Source organism: Dendropsophus ebraccatus, chromosome 7 (assembly GCF_027789765.1).
Source record: "Dendropsophus ebraccatus isolate aDenEbr1 chromosome 7, aDenEbr1.pat, whole genome shotgun sequence".
Lineage (NCBI taxonomy): Eukaryota > Metazoa > Chordata > Amphibia > Anura > Hylidae > Dendropsophus > Dendropsophus ebraccatus.
Window position 1 is genome coordinate 142,953,843 of NC_091460.1, and position 19,622 is coordinate 142,973,464.

The 19,622-nt window shown below is 41.4% G+C and overlaps 1 protein-coding gene across 9 annotated transcripts in view; it reads right to left on the bottom strand.

Moving 5' to 3' along the window:
- Positions 1-19,622, bottom strand: part of INPP4B (inositol polyphosphate-4-phosphatase type II B) — a 394,433-nt gene that overhangs the window by 71,086 nt on the left and 303,725 nt on the right. For all 9 annotated transcript variants that reach the window (XR_011364011.1, XM_069978640.1, XM_069978642.1 and 6 more), the window contains 3 exons: positions 18,345-18,449; positions 11,149-11,257; positions 5,132-5,309 (listed from right to left, as the gene is read on the bottom strand). Coding sequence is in view for 8 of the 9 variants with exons in the window: in XM_069978640.1 (XP_069834741.1) it covers positions 5,132-5,309; positions 11,149-11,257; positions 18,345-18,449 (392 nt within the window). In the remaining variant the exon portion in view is untranslated. The remainder of the gene's footprint in view (positions 1-5,131; positions 5,310-11,148; positions 11,258-18,344; positions 18,450-19,622) is intronic.

Consider the following 19,622-nt stretch of genomic DNA (forward strand, 5'->3'; position numbering starts at 1 on the left):
TCGCCGGATGGGTTTCATATATATGTATATGGCATATACAATCTTTAAAAAAAACGGTGACATAAGGCTAGCTAGTTTTTCTTATGGATCAATATGGATCACTAAACAAAATGTCTGCATATATATGTGTAAGGGGGTTCTAGGGCACTTAAAAAAAAGGTCAAGTGTGTCACTGCTTTAGGAAACAATGCATTACTTTGTGTTAGGCCGAGTTCACACTGTGTTTTTGCTGTCCGTTTAACTGATCAGTTTAATCGAGAAAACAGAAGCATTTTAGTGCATCCGTTTTGATCCATTTTGCTATTGACTTCCATTGTAAAAAAAAAAAGATATGGATCAAAAATGGAACAAAAAGAATCCTTGTTTAACCCTTAGGGGACACAGCCAGTTTTGGCATTTTTGACATGGCCAAATTTTTCAAATATGACATGTGTCACTTTAAGCATCAATAACTTTGGAACGCTTTAAAGGACAACTCCGGCAAAAAAAAATTTTGGCTTATTTAACACACATTGCAAAGTTATATAACTTTGTAATGTGGTTAAATACCCGGTCTGGCCCCCTTCCCCCACTTTCCGACTCCCGACCCCCCCCCCCACCCCGGAAGTTAAAGAATGTATACATTGCCTAATCCGGTCGTCACGGTCCTCTTCTCTGGTGTCGGGTGACGTCAGAGCTGGGGGGCGGTCCGGGTCTTCTTCCTCTTCGGCGTCTTCATTGAGAGTGAATGGGAGAGAAAAGGCTGCTGGTGCACATGCGCACCAGCAGCCTTTTCATCGGCTGGAGCGCATCACATGGCTTCCAGCTTGCTCAGCCCTGATTGGCTGAGCTTGCTGGAAGCCATGTGATGCGCTCCAGCCAATGAAAAGGCTGCCGGTGCGCAAGCGCACTGGCAGCCTTTTCTCTCTCATGGACCCGGAAGCAAGAAACATCGCTGGACGGCGGAGGCAGGTGACGGTGAGGCGGACGGCGGGCGAATGGAGTGGCGATCGTCACCGGAGGGATGGTGAGTATGGTGTCTGTGTGTGTCTGTGTTGTTTTTTTTTGGGGGGGGGGGGGTCCCGCCGGAGTTGTCCTTTAACCAATCCTTGTAATTCCAAGATTGTTTTTTTTGTGACATATTCTACTTTATGTTAGTGGGTAATTTGGGTTGATAGCGTTAGAATTTTTTTGTGAAAATAAAAAAATTGCATTTCTCTATGTTTGAAAGTCTCTGCCAATAAGGAAAATAGTAATACTAGATAAATTATTTATTAATTCACATCTATAACATGTCTACTTTATATTTACAGCATTTGGTGAACATTAGAGATGAGCGAACCTGGAGTATTTTCGAGTCCATCCAAACCCGATCGTTCAGTATTTGATTAGCGGTGGCTGCTGAAGTTGGATAAAGCCCTAAGGCTATGTGGAAATCATGGATATAGTCATTGGCTGTATCCATGTTTTCCAGACAACCTTAGAGCTTTATCCAAGTTCAGCAGCCCCCGCTAATCAAATACCAAACCTTCGGGTTCGGGTGGGCTCACGCATGCTAGAGGTTTGCTCATCTCTAGTGAACATGCTTTAATTTATTTAGAATGATAGAGGCCGTAAATGTTTAGTAGCAATTTTCAAATTTTACCTAAAAAATTTCAAACTGAGAAATTCTTTAGGCACGAGTTCCGTTTTGGAGTATATTTTAGAGGCCTGTATACTAGAACCCCCCATAATTTACCCCATTTTGAAATCTTCACCCTTTCAAGTATCCAAACTTACAGTCACACAGTCTTTTTAACCCATTGGGCATTTCACAATAATAACTGCAAAGTAAGAGTGAAAAGTAAAAATTTGCATTTCCTTTGCAAAGATTCCAATGTAATCCTATGTACCACACCAATTACCGTTACCGATCCACCAATGCTGGCAATTGCCGATGCTGGACCCCCTTTGACAGTTTAGGTGCGGTTCCCAGTCACTGTTTGTGTACACAGGGCGCATCTGAAGCAGGTCAGTTATAGTACGTCATCGTGCTAAAACTAACCTCATACAAGGACGTATTATAACTGCATGGTGCAGCTAGGGGTTAAGCGAACACAAAAACACGGTTGATCACGTTTTTGTGTACGCTAAAAAAACGGATGCATTTTGATCCATTTTTTTTGTAACTGAAGCACACAAATGCAACAAATACATCAATTTTTCATCAGTTTTTCAATTAAGTGGCCAGCAAAAACGCAGTGTGAACCCAGCTTTAACCTTGAAAACCCTTTCTGCCCAGACAAGGCAAAAATGGCGGATTATTTTACTTTACCAAATTATTTTGAAGCAAATGTATCACTAGGTACATTGCTTTGTGGTTCCATACACAAATAGATCGGCACAGGCGCAGGGATGCCACAGCGCTTTTTTTGAACCACCGCCCAGTTCCCGCACACTGGTTGGACATTAAGAACTGGGGGGCGGCCTGCCGTCCCCCAGTGTGATCCCCTCCGCCTCACAGAGAGCCCCCAGTGCTTCATGCGCGACCAGTGCTCGGGAACAAACCAGCAGGTCAAAAAAAAAGAACTGCGGCACCGGCCTATGCATGTGAAAAAACACAAAGCCATGTACCTAGTGATACATTTGCTTTAAAGGGATATTCCAGTATCAGAAAATGTTTTTAAAACGACAAGATTCATGTCCTTTTAATATAGTGTTATCACTAATAATACTATAATAATAATGGCTTCAGCTCCCCACCCCGAGTGATCTCATCACCTCTGTTCAGCCTCTACAGCCTACAATCATATGAATGCCTTCTCTCCGTGAGTGCTAAGATGGCCTGGGATACACAGGACTTCCTGTTTTCTGACTGTTTCCTGTCTTTTCCTTTGAGAAAAAAAGAGCCAGAAAACAGGAAGTGCTGTGTTTTCCATCACAAAAAAAATAAAAATAAAATAAAAATAATGAATGTAAATTGCAAACTTGCTTTATATCACATCTACTGTTGATTTAGGTTTTTAGGCGTTGAAATTTATAACAACAGCGGCATTTTAAGCTTCGTGTAGTCTTTCAGGTGAACTACAAGTGAATTTCTATTGATTTCTTTGAGGTCTAATAATCCAGGATTCCTCATACTCAATCACCTATCAAGTCTGCTAAGTGTCTGATTAAACACATGATTATTCAGTCTCAGTGTATTTTAGGGCAGAGTCTAATCGGCCTCCATAGTTTTGACATTCGACTCTGCTTTTCACAGCTACCATCGGGACTTGGTGATTGAGTCCTGATGGTGAACAGAGGGAGATTTCTCCCCACCTATCCCTAGAGATGCTGCAGTCTCACTGACCGCAGCATCTATAGGGTTACCTATTTGGACTGGAATGATTCCAGTCCCGATAGTTGCGGCAGGTGACAGCCAGCGCCGGCTGGCAAGGGCTCAGCTTTTATGCCTGTTTTACCCATGTACAAAACTGTATGTATATTTGCAGTAACTCAGGAAAAAAGGACGTGCAGTTACATCCATTTGCAGGAACAGGTGAAGGTTGTGTGGTCACAATATTACTTTAAGTATAAAAATAACAAAACAACAACATTGTGAAGCATCTTAATTTCTCACGTACAGTAAGTTACACCCCAAACCCCCAAACCGCTTGTACCTTCGGATAGCTGCTTTTAATCCAAGATCTGTCCTGGGGTCCGTTGGGCAGGTGATGCAGTTATTATCCTAAAAAACAACTTTTACACTGGAAGCCCCGTGCCCAAGGGGTGTGGCCTAGATTGTGTATGCATTAGGCTGGCACACCCTCTCTGTCCCTCCTTCCAGCCCTCCTCATCATTAGGAATGCTCCAGGCAGATGTTTCCTATTCTCCACCTGTGTCAGCCCAGCACATGGGCTGGAGCGTTAAGACACCTGTGCAATGTTCGGCATGCAGAAAATGTTCCAGTGGAATTCCTAATGATGAAGAGGGTGGGAAGGAGTGACGGAGGGGTGGTGCAAAGTTAGGGCACAGATACTTCCAGTTGGCATGGGGCTGCAAGTTTAAAAGTAGTTTTTTAGGACAATAACTGCATCACCTGCCGAGCGGACCCCAGGACAGATCTTGGATTAAAAGCAGCTATTCAAAGGTACAAGCGGTTTGGGGGGGGACAGATTGTGGGTACAGAGTCACTTTAAGCCTTAAAGGGGAATTTATCAGCAGTTAGAGGAATCTAACCTGCTGATAGCCCCCTGAAAGTGCCCAGGACACAGAGGAGGAAGGTATGTCTCTTCCCTTTTTCCTTGGCGTCAGTCCTGCACTGTTAGTTGGCATAATCTTTGGCCAGGAGCACTGTTAGGAGCACTGTCCTCCTCCACAGTGTCATCAATGGAGCAGGTGGGCCAGATGATACTGTGAGGGTGGGGCAGTGCTCCTTAGTGCTCCCGGCTGAAGATTATGCCAACTTACAGTGAAGGACTGATACCAAGGAAGAAGGTAAGAGACATACGTCCCTCCTCAGCGTCCCGGGCGCAAAAAGGAGCTATCAGCAGGTTAGATTTGGTTAACACTTTTAGACCAGCCAGTAACAATAACATTCGTATATGAGATTTATAACTCAGATGCAAGGTTTCCTGTTCTTTCAGCTTCTTTTTTTTGTCCCAGTCTATCTATTGGCCCACCACCACCAGTAAAATAGGTTTCTCTATTTGCTCACATTTTAGTGCGGTGTTTGTAATACAATCGCTGCCGAGTAACTGCAGCGGGAAAAAAAAATCACTTTGAGATGAAACAAAACAAAAAAAAAGGATATTCTAGCTTAAAAGAACATTATCTTCTCTTTGCTTCTCTGCAACAATTATTAGCATTAGAAAAGGGAAGGACGCTGCGCCGCAATAAAATAACTCAATTTAATAACGGAATCTGCCGTCTCTCAAAGCCTGCAATCTTACTTTCAAAAACACCTTTAAAAGCAAAAAATAAAGATACCGAAAATGTTAAATTGCTTTTTTTCAAAGGAATTAGGTGTTTGGTATTGCTTTGCCTGGGCATTTTGAAGTCTGTCTTTCAAAGAGAGCACTGTATATTCTGTAATGTAGTGAATGTCAACCTGTACATTAAATAAAAGAGAAGCATTAGGAGGGAGCCTATTTTTACACACGAGCCAATGCATGGCAGATTTGGATCTCACCGTTTCCGAGAGGACTTTTAAAGAATTTTTGAGGCTGTCTGCAGAGCGCTGTCTTGCTGAATTAAGCAGGAGGTCTGTATGGCTTGATATAAGAGGCTGCAGGTGATTGATGTTGCTTAAAATTTCTTTTGCCTTTGCCGTGTTCTCAGGTGAATAGTAAATACATTGGTACCCAGTGCTGGAAAACAGAAATGCAGATTTCTATTAAACGGCGAGAAAATATTCCAGATTCCTTAACTGGAAACTGAATAGTCAATTTAAGAAATAAAAGAAACATGAGGAAATTGATTTCCCGTATTCCGGCGAATGGCAGCATATTTATCTGTAAGAATTCAACACCAATCGCCGTTTTGAAGAATAGCACCCAAGGAACCACAAATGTACTATGTGCGAAGAGTTGAAACCAATTTATTTGCTGGCTAAGCTTCATAAACATAACTATTTTATGTTGTAGGTTTCGACACTTAAATAGAGATATCTGGAAGAAGTCTTTTGCTGAACACTGCTAAAAATAAATGGATGAGTCTTCCTCTATGAAATGATAAAAAAAAATAATCCATAGGCTACGTGTACAGAACCAGAACAGCAGGAACCAGTTGTATGAATTGCTTCTATGTAAACCACAATTGTGGTAAAACTTTTAAGTATGTGGTTCATAATACTGCATACTCCCCCACTGAAGTCAATAAGGGAAAAAAAACATGACAGCAGATAAGAAGCATGTCTGCCATACAGTGTGTGAAGAGGTTTTTCAAAATACCTTTCCCTAATAATCTTATTTGTTTTTTTTTTTTCTAATAAAGCCTTCTTGTATAATAAAAAGTTCTGCAAGTTTCTAAAATATCTTGTTTCCAGTTTTCATATTATCTGCTTGTTATCAGTAAGCGGGAACATAGCGAAGTATAGCGCCAACTGATTCCATAGCACTTTACATAGTTTAGCAATTTTGGTTCCTGTCCTCATTAGGTTTCACAATCTAAGTTGACCTAACTGCATGTTTTGGGTGTGGGAGGAAACTCACTCAAACATGAAGAGAACATACAAACTCTTTGCAGATGTTGCCCTTGGTGGGATTTAAACCCAGGACCCCAGTGCTGCAAAGCTACAGTGCTAACCACTGAGCACTCCTTAAAGAGAATGTACCATCAGGTACATTCGCTTTAACATGACCCACAGATAGATCGGCGCCGGTGCAGGAAACTCGATGCTGCGGTCCATTTTTTGAACCACTGCCCGTTTACCGTGTACGGCGCCGTTCTATGCACAGGCCAGGGCTGAAGCACTGTAGGCGGGCCGGGACCCCCCAGTGGGAGGAATCCCCCGTCCCTCTATGACACGGCTCCATAGAGGGGCGGGGGATTCCTCCCACCAGTGCTTCATCCTCGGCCCGATACCCGTAGATACCGGTGCCAATCTATACGCGGGTCATGTGATAGCAAATGTACCTGATGGTACATTCCCTTTAACCCAGAAAAACAGCTCTAAATTCTTGTCTGCTAGGTGTCTCACTTCCCTGCAATCTGCTGTCCACGGCCTATTGCCAGGAAAAATCTGTCTAGTAATGGCTATATCAGGAATACATCAGAAATATATGAGAAATTATGGGTAGTGGGTTAGGGTCTATGTGCACACAGGGCAGAGATCCTGCAAGTATGGGCTGTGTACCTGCAAGCTGAGACAGTCTGTCAGCTGAGATAATCCACACCGTTTCCCTCTCATCTTTCGCCACCCACAAAGCTCAAGGCAGCTGTACCTTGTGTAAACACCAGCGTACCTACTTCCTTTAGCTATGTCATGGCAGAATAGAGAGATCCTTTGTGTATACAACTAGCAAAGAACCCGGCGGTCCTCCTGCCCCCTGAAATGGTAAGACGGACATAGCCGTGCACCATGGTGGGGACTCTCAGGGGCTCAGGGTGGGCACTAAAACCCCTGTCATCCCTCTTGAGAGTTTATCTAACAAAGTAATGAAAATTTTTAGAATTTGTTGGACTTTCTTTCACTCACATGTTAGGGCAGATTTAACACTGGAATATGAGTGAAAAAATCACAACAATTTTCCTCTTTCCATTGTTTTCTAAAGGAATAAGTGCGATAGCTCACACTGTGGACTGTGAGGCAGAATTTTTCAAATGAGGATTTGAATTTGTATCGCAGGGGGAAAAAAAAATCCCTTTTCTTACACCAAATCAGTACAGACCCCACAACAGGTAGCCTGGATGTGGATTAGCCTAATTTACTAACTTGTGCCACAAACCTGAAAGCGAGTGTACCTTTAGAATCAATGGAGCCACGTCACAGAGGGGGGGTTGTCACACTGGAGCCTGGCGGGCCTGGCCTCAGCGCTTTGTGCTGGGCCGATGCTCGGGAATAGGTTGCAGACTGGCACTGTTCATGGGAACCATTTAAAAAAAAGGACCCCGCCACCGACATCCCGGCTCCGACGCCCATCCGTTAAGGTAAAAACCCCAAAGTGATATACCTGATGGTACATTCGCTTTAAAGAGGTTGTCCTGGCAAAACCAACTTTCCCCCTATCCACAGGATAGAGAAAAAGTAAGATTGTGGGGGAAGGGGGGGTCCGACCTCTGAACCCCCCGCCGATCTTCGTATTGGGCCCCTGGCTTCTGTGTAATTAATAGAGCCCGGGTACATCACGTGACCCGTGGCTCTATACATTCCTAAGGGGTGCCGGAGAGAGCCGAGTGCAATGGATGAATAGAGCCACAGGTCATGTGCTGTACTCGCTGCTCTATTCATAACAGAGAAGCCGGGGCTCGATATGGAGATCAGTGGGGTTTATGGAGGTCAGACACCCCCCCCCCATCTTTTGCTTTTAATTCGGATTTTGCCTGGACAACCTCTTCACATAGAATATGGTGGGAACGTACCCTAATAATCCAGGCAACAAAGAATTGCCAAGGTATGGTAACAGGTCTATATGGATTTAGGATAAAACATTTTCCATCTTAGATCTAATATCAGTTACATCTGTTTATTGGGATTCAGGGGAGCAATATGGCCGCCATTATAGCCAAAGCTGAACCTACTATAGAATATCTAATATCTACCAGTCCCATTTATTACACTTTATTATCCTCCATCTTGGGGCTACATAATCCATGTTGATATCCACCATGGCCAATATCCAGAGACTGGCGGAGGTTGTGCAATGTACCAGGACTATTCTTCTGATTATACTTTCCATTAGTCTTGAAAAGTAAATTGGTCTAAAAAAGATCATTTTGAAGTAGGATGAGCACAGAGAGTTGGACCATTTCTCAATACTGATATGTGTGCAGCCAAATGAACTTCAATGGCAACTAAAGTGGCAACTCAAGAAGCCACTTTACATTACTCCTTCGTCTGCTGCCAGCTGGCACTGACTTACGGTTCTTTTTATAGATGCAACATACAAAATGTGATTTTGTGTCTAGACATCTTTTCGCTTAGTGCAGTAAATGAGCTGTGCCACCTCGGCAGATGACTGGATATTCGGATTTAATCAGATAACTTGCAAGTAATGCAGAAGATGGGACAAATCTCAGTTTATTCAGATGGAAAAAAAATGGTTTAGTTAAAAATTTCCAGTTTTAGAATTAATGGCTATGGATTGCCTGGGTTTATAGCATTTCAGTAGTGATCGTTTATTTGGCATAACACAATAGGATGCTGGGTCTCTACACTTTCATATGTTGTAAAATGTAGATGTACTGTATATCAGCTTTACAAGATGGATGTTACAGGTTGTTACCATTAATTTATATTAGTATGCTACATATTCATGAATTTTATTTAGTTAGCAAGCAAATACAAGGCAGATACAATGTCCAAAAATCATGGCAGATGTCCTTAAGCCTCTGACAGGACATAGGACTTAAAGGGGTATTCTACTTAAACATACATTTTGATATGTTGCTGCCCATAGTGAGACTAACAATTCCTTCCATACTTGTTATTATCTATTCAGTCTCCTTCCCCCAGTTCTCAGCTGCTGCTTTAGACACAAAAATCTGTGTGTGAGCTTTTCTCTCCATCTCCCCTTCCTCCCTCCTCCCTTCTGAGACAGATGATGTAAACAAGTCCCTGACTGGCTTTATCTGTAACACTGTAGCTTCTTTGTAATGCTAGAGTGATTAATTACAGTGAGTTCATCAGCAACTTGACCTCAGATTAACGCTCCCAGCATTACCAAGAAGCTACAAAGTTATAGATACAGCCTGGCAAGGACTTGTTTACAAGAGCCGTCTTGGATATTGGAACAAAATATACCCCAATCCTCATAAGGGGAGTCACAATTATTAGACTCCTTAGTAAATATCCCCCAAAGTTTTTGTGTCCAACCACAAGACCACAGGTATAACAAAAGAACAAATATAAAAATATAAAAAAACAACTACCCTATGACTGGTCCTGAAACAACCCGTGAGAAATTGCGGATTGGACATCCGTATTCCATCCGTATTCCATCCGTATTTCCGTAATTCCATTTTTTTTACTACTCATTGCTTTTCAATGCACTTCATCCGGATTTTTTTGCGGAAATACGGATGCCAACATGTTACAATCCGTAAACAATCCGTAACCAATTGATTTCAATGAGAGGATCCGCAAAAAAAAATGGGTCCGCACCCGGTCCGCACTAGGACATGTCCTTTTTTTTTTTACGGATTGATTTTCATCCATTTCTGCTACTGATCGTGTGAATAGCCCAATAGACTTCAATGTGCACTAACTCGGATCCGGAAATACGGATCCGTAAATTACGGAACGTGTGAATAAGGCCTAATGGGTGGAGAGGGATTCATCTAGAATCCTGCATACAGGTGACTCTTACAGGAGTATAACATATGCCCAGCGGAGTGGCGGCGGCTTAGAATCTGGTAACTGATGTAGTACACGGATAACTGCACTAGTAATATACAGTATACAATATGTTCAACTATGACTATTGCATCACACACTACACAGACGAGATTAGGCAGCACAATATATAGAAGATTATCAATTTAAATAAAAAACAATTATTACATGTATATTGATTATTGGAATTATCTCTGATTGAGATTTCTTTGTGAACTTGGTTAAATTTATATTTCAGGGCTAAATCCCCATATTTTCGTGCACTGTATTTGCCCTTCCCTACATGCTTGGAATACTAGCACCCAAGGTGGTTCAGGGGGAAAAAAATCTTTCAAATCAACTTGAACCAGAAAGTGCTAGAGATTTGTAATTTACTTCTGTTAAAAAATCTCACGTCTTCCAGTACTTTTCAGCTGGTGTATGTCCTGCAGGAAGTAGTGTATTCTCTCCAGTTTGGCACAGTGCTATTCAGAGCAGTAGCAAAGTCTGGAGAGAATACACCACTTCCTGCAGGACATACAGCAGCTGATAAGGACTGGAGAGAATACATCGCTTCCTGCAGGACATACAGCAGTATTTGAAAAAAAAATCTAATTGTAAATATTTGTTCCATAGTATAATAATAATAATAATAATAATAATAATAATAATAATAATAATAATATTTACTAAGGCTGAGTTCACACTACATTTTTTGCAATCAGTTTTTTTCATCCGTTTTTGCAAAAAAAATAAATAAATAAATGAAAAAACAGATGCATTTGTGTGCATCTGTTTTGATCTGTTCTTCCATTGACTTCTATTATAAAAAAAGGATCAAAAAGCATCAGTTTTTTTTTAAAGTACACAAAAAAGTAGCTGACCACATTTTTACGTACGTTAAAAAATATTGATTCTTTTAATAATAGAAGTCAATGGAAAAACAGTTAAAAAACAGATGCACACAAATGCATCAGTTTTTTGCAAAAAATAATGAAAAAAAAAAAAAAACGGATTGTAGTGTGAACCCAGCCTTATTTGTATAGCGCCAACAGATTCCGCAGCGCTTAATATAATGCAATAAAAAAAACACACAGAGCCTGGTATAATTAATTCACAGTATTGTAGTTTAGCACTGGTACTTACTATGTTCTTACTGAGGCTTTGGTACTTACTTTCGCTTTTCGGCCTCAAATCTAGTAAGGAGTCTCTTGAGGCCGCCGCTCTTGAATCCCTGAGAATGTGCTGCTGGGGCACCAATGGTGATGACATCATACAGGGCGTCTGGAGAGAGAAAGGAGGACTTGAATGGAATCCGGTAGTAGCGATATGATGAAGCTCTGAATCAATGGAACAGGAAACCGCGTGTACATATTCTATTAACAAGTGATTAATTAACAAGAACAGCGGGGCGGCGGAGTCTGGAGAACGCTAGTTCATCTTCTCGAGTAAGCACAACTAACTAGCTTTTAATAGTCGCCATATCCCAAGTTACAGCTTTGTTTTGCATCACGGTGTGAACCAATATGTTATAGTTTTCTCTGTAAGTATAAAAAGGTCTGAATTATGCATTAATTAAATGTAAATGAGACAATGCTAAGTATGCAGATCTGTCATTACGTGGAAAGCCGCCTTTTGTCTTCCATAATGCATGACGGCCAAGCATACAGCGGCGCTGCAAAATAAACTATCTCCATACAAAGCAATAAAGGTTTCCCCTTAAACAAAAATGAAAAATATTTGATGGGAATCATAAGAGAATTTTTTTCTCTCTCTCATTTATTAGTCTTTTCAGAGCCAAAAGCTGCACAATTGAACAATAAGATTTTTTTTTTTAATAATTCAGTTTAAATTATCATCGCACCCTGTAGTCCTATAATAACGCTTCAGAACACAATAAAGCAAGGCGGCATTTACATATAAAGCCGCCTTACTATCATCGTTCCTGCAGGATTGTAGAAAACCATTCATATTCCTGATAGAAAGCAACAAAAGTCTAAAATTACAATTGCTGAATATAAATGTATGAAAAGCAAAGTTTATACAGTAAAAAATACTTTCCACAACTTTTAGGAACAATGAAAAGATAGTCCAGGAGGAGATATGGGCATCCCCATACTGGAATGATTTAATTGGAGTGTCCCATTGAGCTAAATGGCTGGTTTTAGGCTGTGGTAGAGTTCATATTTTAGCCGTAATATCCCGACCACCCGCAGCGCTGCTTACTTAGCTCAATTCAGTAGAACCATAGGAGGTCTGTGTATTAAACTCTAAAATGTGTCCTCATTACAGCTGTCTGAAACCAGCCGTACTGACTTTGTGCCTTAAAAACACCAATACAATCCTTTTTAGAATACTTCAGCAGGGACGTGGAGATGCTTGACATATGGGTGTACGTCCACCGCTATTACCGGCTACAGGAATAGCAGTGATGTTTTATAGTACAATAGCACAGAAATGGGATTTAATCAATGTAAAGTAAGACTTTTTAAAGAAACTTTGCTGTAACTTTTAGGCACAGTGTGGACCCTGTGAAGCGCAACATAGACCAATATGGCATGCACAACAGACAGATTCGGGATGCATGCACGCAATCAAGGCTCTCTTTCCTGCAAAGCATTAAAAGCAACCATTAGCGGGGAGGAGGGGGATGGGGAGCTGTGGGTGGGGCTGCCCAGGCGATCTTTACATCGTACATGTTGGCTGAATGCTGCCTTTGAACATGAGCTATTAAACTATGTGGCCGGTAAACGGTCAAATACGGCCAATAATCACATAGTGTAATAGGGCCTTTTGTCGCTCTACTTCTATAGATGGCATTTCCCTAACTACAGGCAGTGGATGACAGCTGCATAAGTGAGACACCCATTGCCCAAGACTTCTGGGCTTTTCTGGGGTAATATTTGAATGATCATATAGACAATCAAATTAAGGGACGTTGTCTGAAACGTCCATTTGACGTTTGTAAAAGTGACCATTTTAGGTCAATTTTACACACCCACAATACAGCTGTACTTAAACTGCTGAGTTTTGTTGGTTGATTTGTCATTGCCCCAACTAGCCAGAATCCTGCTCCACACTGACGAGGGGCAAATACCCTGAAACAGCTGTCTGTGGATGGAGGCCCGCCTTGGCAAGCCCTTGTCATGTCCCAATACTCGCACCTTGAGTTAGACTTTGACACAAAAGGGGCCACCCTGTTGTTTCCCTATTTATGTTCCAATACTCACAACCGAGTGGGACTTAAGGGGCTACCTATCAGGGTGGTGTGGTGCTCTCCCTATCATGGAGGCACCCCGTGGCAACAGGCTAGAGATATCTTGCTATTCCCGTGTTTTGAGACTCGCAACTGAGGCTCCGCGGACTCCTTTTTTGTATACTTAAACTGAACAACAATCTGTCATCTGACAACTGGCTGCAGTATTTCTACTAAAAGCAAACCATCAAGTGTGAACTAGGCCTTATTATAAGTGGGTTAGGCTGGGCTCACACTACGTTTTTGTAAAAACAGATGGAAAAACTGATGTATTTGTGCGCACCCGTTTTGATCTATTTTTCAATTTTTTATTAAAAAAAAAAAAGATCAAAAAGCATCTGTTTTTTTTTAAGCGTACACAAAAATGTGGTCGACCACATGCGTTTTGACTTTGTTTTTTTTTTTAAATGAAAGTTAATGGAAAAACGGGTCAAAACCGATGCACACAAATGTTGCCAAGAAAACCTGTAGTGTGAACCCAGTCTTACCACAAGAGAATTTTTCAGTTGAGGTAAACCTAATGTGGGAGCAAAGAAATCCTGGGGCAGTTGTCCATTTCTTGGAATAAAATCTGAAATCCGATCGGTCTGTATTGGCAACGTCTCCATTTTCCCTTCCCGCTAGTTGTAAGAACAGCTACAATGGTGACTTTAAGTTAATGCATTAGTGGCAGCGAGATGTAATTATTAGCAGAGCGGCGTATCCACCAGAGTGTATCTCGGGTGCAAAATCATTAGTTTAACACAAATAACCACTTCATGATATAAAGCCGTTCCATAGAACTACGTCAAAACATTTTACGATGTAGAGTCTAAAGAGTAATGTAACCATCAACAACTTTTGTCATGTATTATAAAACACTGCAAATGTACCCTACTAGCTTGACAGGTGCTTTCTTCTCTGGGTGATACGCTCTGAGTGCCGCAGAGAGTGATCATATCTTTATGACACTCGCAGCTCCTGTTACTGTTACATGTCATTTGCATAATGCATGAAGATGAAGAGAAGAATTCCGAACAATCAGAGCCACGCCAAGCAAACTGGAGGTTATTTCTCCTCTCAGCGAGAGACCAGGCAACACGGCTCATTTCCTTTACTGAAGATTTCCTCATTACAGATTTACATTTTTGTCATTTCCCTCTTCGAGTCCCATTCATTTCTTGATACACAAACCTTGATTAAGCTCGGTAAAAAAAAAAAAAATTACAGGAAATTACGGGAAAGAAACGTCCCTCTCTGCATATCGGCCGGCAATGGGCTTCTGTAATGTTGATTTACTCTGCAGGATCTTAACAGGACTTTGTAGAAATGGGCTTATAAAAGTGAAGCACGGTTCCAAGGCTTCGCGAGAACGGAGGGCAATAAACTGGAGGTTTCCTCAATTACTATCTAGTGCAACATCATTTGTCTAAGGATGTGTAAGTCACTCCTCCCTGCTGACCACTCTCAGACATACCGGACTAAGGATCTATTTCTCTTCTCCTTTATTGGTTTCTTGAGACGTATGTCCAGGAATAGAAATAATACATCTATTTCTGCAGCTTTGATGATGTCCTACTTCCTTTTTACCGAGATTTTATCCTCTTTAGAGGTGGAAGGAAAATGTATAGCAAGCGGCGGGGATTCTAATTATGTCAACTGTCTATACGCAAAATAATACATGACCCTTTTCAAGTGCAACTTTTTTTGTGACTGCTCGAACACGATTGTTAGTAGTGAGAATTTCAGATGGTAGCCATGTAGGCAATTTTGTGGGCCATTGCCTAGAACAGCAGTCCTGCAATAGAAGTTTAGTGTTAATGGGAATGTGTCATCGGAAAACGGTTTGTTGTTAAAATAATAATGGTTTATTGTTTAAATAATTTTAAAATAATTTTAGGTGAAATTTTTCCAAATTTTTCATTATAAAATAATCCTGATATCTTGCAGTTTTCATTCTCACCACTCGGGGCTAAAACTAAGCTGAGACTTCCTGTTCTGTCTGTGGTAATAAGAGGAGGCTGCTGTAAAGTGATCTGTACAGCATTGCAGCATCATGTGATAGAGGAGACAATAGCAGCTCCCTGTGGAATGACCTCTTCACAGGTCACAGAGAGTGCTCAGTAATGTCTCATTTTCATCTAAAGGGGACAGACTCTGTCTACTGTTGTCTATGTCCATTAGTATTGCTGTAAAGCATGTCACTAAATGCTGGTAAGAACAACCCAGGAAAGATGGCCGCCCCCATAAAAATGTCAAAAAGTGAAATAAATAAAAATGACAGTCAGAAAAAAAGATGAAAATTGGAATAAAAGAATTTGTTTTCGTATCTGACTCTCATCAGTAAAAGAAGTTTTAGGTGACAGATTCCCTTTAAACAGAACATCTGCTAAAAGTGTCCAAATAGAAAGATGATATTAAAACCTACATTTCACATATATGTTGGTGACCTGTCAAAATGTGATGCCGACATATATTTGTACACATACTGGCACAGGCACCATTGACTTTATGCTCATTCCATTTCCCACACATGAGCTACACTTTGCGTCGCACTTCTAACATATACTGGAAAAGACTAAACTAAACTAGCTATTAGTTGATTAAATTTGGGAAATTATAGCCAATGGTACTGGAGCAAGCACATGCACAGATATGTTTGTATCCCAGGCTACAAAAGTCATGGCATGGGCAGCATAATTGTAGATAGTATTAGTCTACAAAATTGTTTCTTTGAACTTTTCCTCACCCCTTCCAGTTCCCACCAATCTGACACTGTCATTGATTTGATTGGGCACCTTCCTAAAGGAACTGGGTCATAGTAAATTTTATTATATCTCTGTTTTGTCTTGCCCTCTTCTAGCTTTATGAGGCTGGATCCACATGTAGTTTGGATCAGTGTTTGCTCTGTATCTTTACAAAAAGCCAGGAGTGGATCCAAAACACAGAACAAAGGTCCATGGTTTTCCATTACGTTTTTTCCCGTGTTGGTTCCAATATCGGTTTTGGCAAAACCTGTGACGAATCTGAAATCAGCATACTGCCAGATCAGTTTTCATCTATATAGAGAGTATCTAACAGTCACTACAGACGCCGGACGGATTGTAATGATTCCCAATTTTATGCCTTTATTTTATTGTTTCAATTAATCATTTCTTTGATGGATAGTAAAAACAAACAAACACAAAAAGTATATAAAATGGTGTATTAAAGCGACTCTGTACCCACAATCTGACCCCCCCCAAACACCTTGTACCTTCGGATAGCTGCTTTTAATCCAAGATCTGTCCTGGGGTCCGTTCGGCAGGTGATGCAGTTATTGTCATAAAAACAACTTTTAATCCGGCAGCGCTGTGTCTAACGGCCGGGGCTTACATTTGTATATGCATTAGGCTGGCACCACCTCTATGTCCTTCCTCCCCATCATTAGGAATGCTCCAGGCAGATTGCTTCCTATTCCCCACCTGTGTGCATAATGAACATGGGCTAGATCGTTAAGACACCTGTGCAAAGCTCAAACAGCAGTAAATGTTCCTGGATCATTCCAAATAATGAGGAGGGCGGGGAGGAAGGACGGAGAGGTGGTGCCAGCCTAATGCATATACAAATGTAAGCCCCGGCCATTAAACACAGCGCTGTAGGATTAAAAGTTGTTTTTAGGAGAATAACTGCATCACCTGCCTAACGGACACCAGGAGAGATCTTGGATTAAAAGCAGCTATCTGAAGGTACAAGTGGTTTTGGGGGGGTGGGGTCAGATTGTGGGTACAGAGTCACTTTAAAAGAAAGTGAAGAAAAAAATGAGAAACTGATGAAAACACCAAGTTCTAAGGGACAAAAGCCAGCACAAGGACCACCATCAGAAATGTATGGGCCATATACAGGCGAGGGGTTGGGTCCTCACCCCACCTTCATCAGTATGGGGAACAGGGGGTGACACAGTAGTAAATGACTTAGGGGATGTGGCAGGGGTAAGATAGGGCAGAGGATAGGTGCACTCTGGCAGGGGCTTTATTGGGCAAGCTGAGACACTATGACATATGGCTCGATGAGGGGAGGGGGATACATAACTCCATTGGGGGGGGGCACAGCAGATAAAATTTTAGGATCCTAGTTTAACAGTTAAAGGGGTAAAAAGGACAATAAATAAATAAATAAAGACCTGGAGTAATATACACTATTCTTCTAACGGTATCCATATGCAAATTGCTACTTTTTTCCTCTCTGTAGCTCACCTTCTGTTGCCAGCATCGGTGTGATCATGTGACCAGGAAGCAGCTGCATTTCCCAGAAATGCTTTGCAGTGTGGTACTTTACTACATGAGAGACAGATCAACGACACTCACCAATCAGTTGAATGATCATTAATTTGTGAAGCACACAACACCGGTAACAAACAACAGCAGACAAAGATCAACAGAGAAGTCCCACAGGGCAACAGCTGTTTCGCGCACACGCGTTTCCTCTGGCCAATAGGAATGTTCCCATTGGCCAGAGGAAGCGCACATGCGTGAAATGGCCGTTACATTGTGGGACACCTTGATCTTTGTCTAATGTGAACAGACGTGTGCTGCATGGGAACAGAGCACCACAAATGAGACTCCATCTGCAGCTGCATCTATTCATGCTGAATGCTCACGGTAGCGGCAGTGCCGGGATTCTGGCTTTCTGTTTGAACTTTGCTCAGTTGGGTACTTAGTTACAACATCTCAGCTCTCCCATATCTCCCCATTGACCTGCATAGAAAGTAGTCCCTCCTAAAAAGTTCCAGAGATCACTAAATAATATCTCATTGGGCGCTCCCAAGCAGCTTTCCCCTGCCGCCCCAGCTTTGATTGCTATCTCTCCCTCTCTGTTTGAATATAGGGAAAGGTCTAACAATCATGGTTAGTCGGGCAGAGTGAAACAACTGAAAACCACCCCAATGACTCAGGAAGAATGAAAGTCATGACATGTTTCCTTTCAGTCCTCCCCTCCTCATATGCTGTATGTACATTCTGCCATGATGGCGGTCTAGGCTTTACCCGATCTTACCGTGGATACAATAATTGCAATAAGACATCCACCTAACTGCTCACTTTTATATTAATATAATCCTTTAAGAATCTTTTTTTTATTTCAGATCAACAACTTTACCTTTTAACTTTTGGCTGTGAACACGCATTCTTTGTAAATGGAGATTAATGGGAACAAATTCTAGACTCTTTTCTCCTTTTGTGCAGCTGGATTTGAAAGACGACCCTGGGGGGAAAATAGCAGGAATTAAAAAAAAAAAAAAAAAAAAACACACACAAAAAAACACCACTAAGCATCCCCCGGTTGTGCAGCAGGCAGATGGTTATTTTCCATTTTTTATTATTATTATTTTTTCTTTCAGTCGGAGCAGGGTGCATGCGTTGGATCTTTCCAGTTCATCTTTTCGATTTTATTATGTGCTCGAATCTTAAGAAATGAAAAGATTTTTATTGCGGCATCACAGCGTGCACCTTCTCGGTAATCTGCGGAGCAGTATTATTTAATGTGCAGATATGTTAATGCATTTTAAGTGACAGACGACCCCCGCTGTCTACAACAGGGACCCAGCTTGGCGAAAATGATGCCACATTTATCACACATTATGTTTTTGTCTACACTTTAAATATAGCATTATATAAAGCCAGAAGATGAAGTACAACTCATTTTTATTGACTTGTCAAAAGAAGAATAATGAACGCACAGACCTCTCGTCTAGATTTCACTTCTTGGTGTATTATCCTCTTCCCTGGGACTCTTTTGTGTTTTTTGGTGTTTTTTTTTTTGCTGTGCTATACTTTTATGAAATGGTTTTTCAGTGTGCAATAAAAAAAAATGGTGCTGCTACGGGATACTTGGCGCACATCCATCCACCAGGCCCACTGCTAGGAGCCTCATCCCCTCTGCTATAGTGTATGCACTCAGGAGATCCTAATGTAATTCTATCAAGTCAGCATAAACATAACATAATAGGTTTTTAGTAAATGCATTTCCTTGATGATGTCAACACTTCTGAAGAAAACAATGAAAGCTCGGCTTCTAGCCCTCTAAAAGCTTACTGTCCCAAATCACAGAGTTCAATTACATAAACTTGCAGCCATCTGAACCATAATGGCACCCTAGGGCCTTAACCGCAGATTGGCACGCCTAAGCCTGAGAAAGCAGGAGACAAAGCCAGCGGCCACGTACAAGAGCAATTGTTGTAGTATTTGATTATTATTATTAATTATACAGGGTGGACAGTATGTGTAATAGGGTTAGGAAGGGGGAGATTTATCAAACATGGTGTAAAGTGAAACTGGCTCAGTCGCCCCTAGCAACCAATCAGATTCCACCTTTCATTTTCCAAAGAGTCTGTGAGGAATGAAAGGTGGAATCTGATTGGTTGCTGGGGGCAACTGA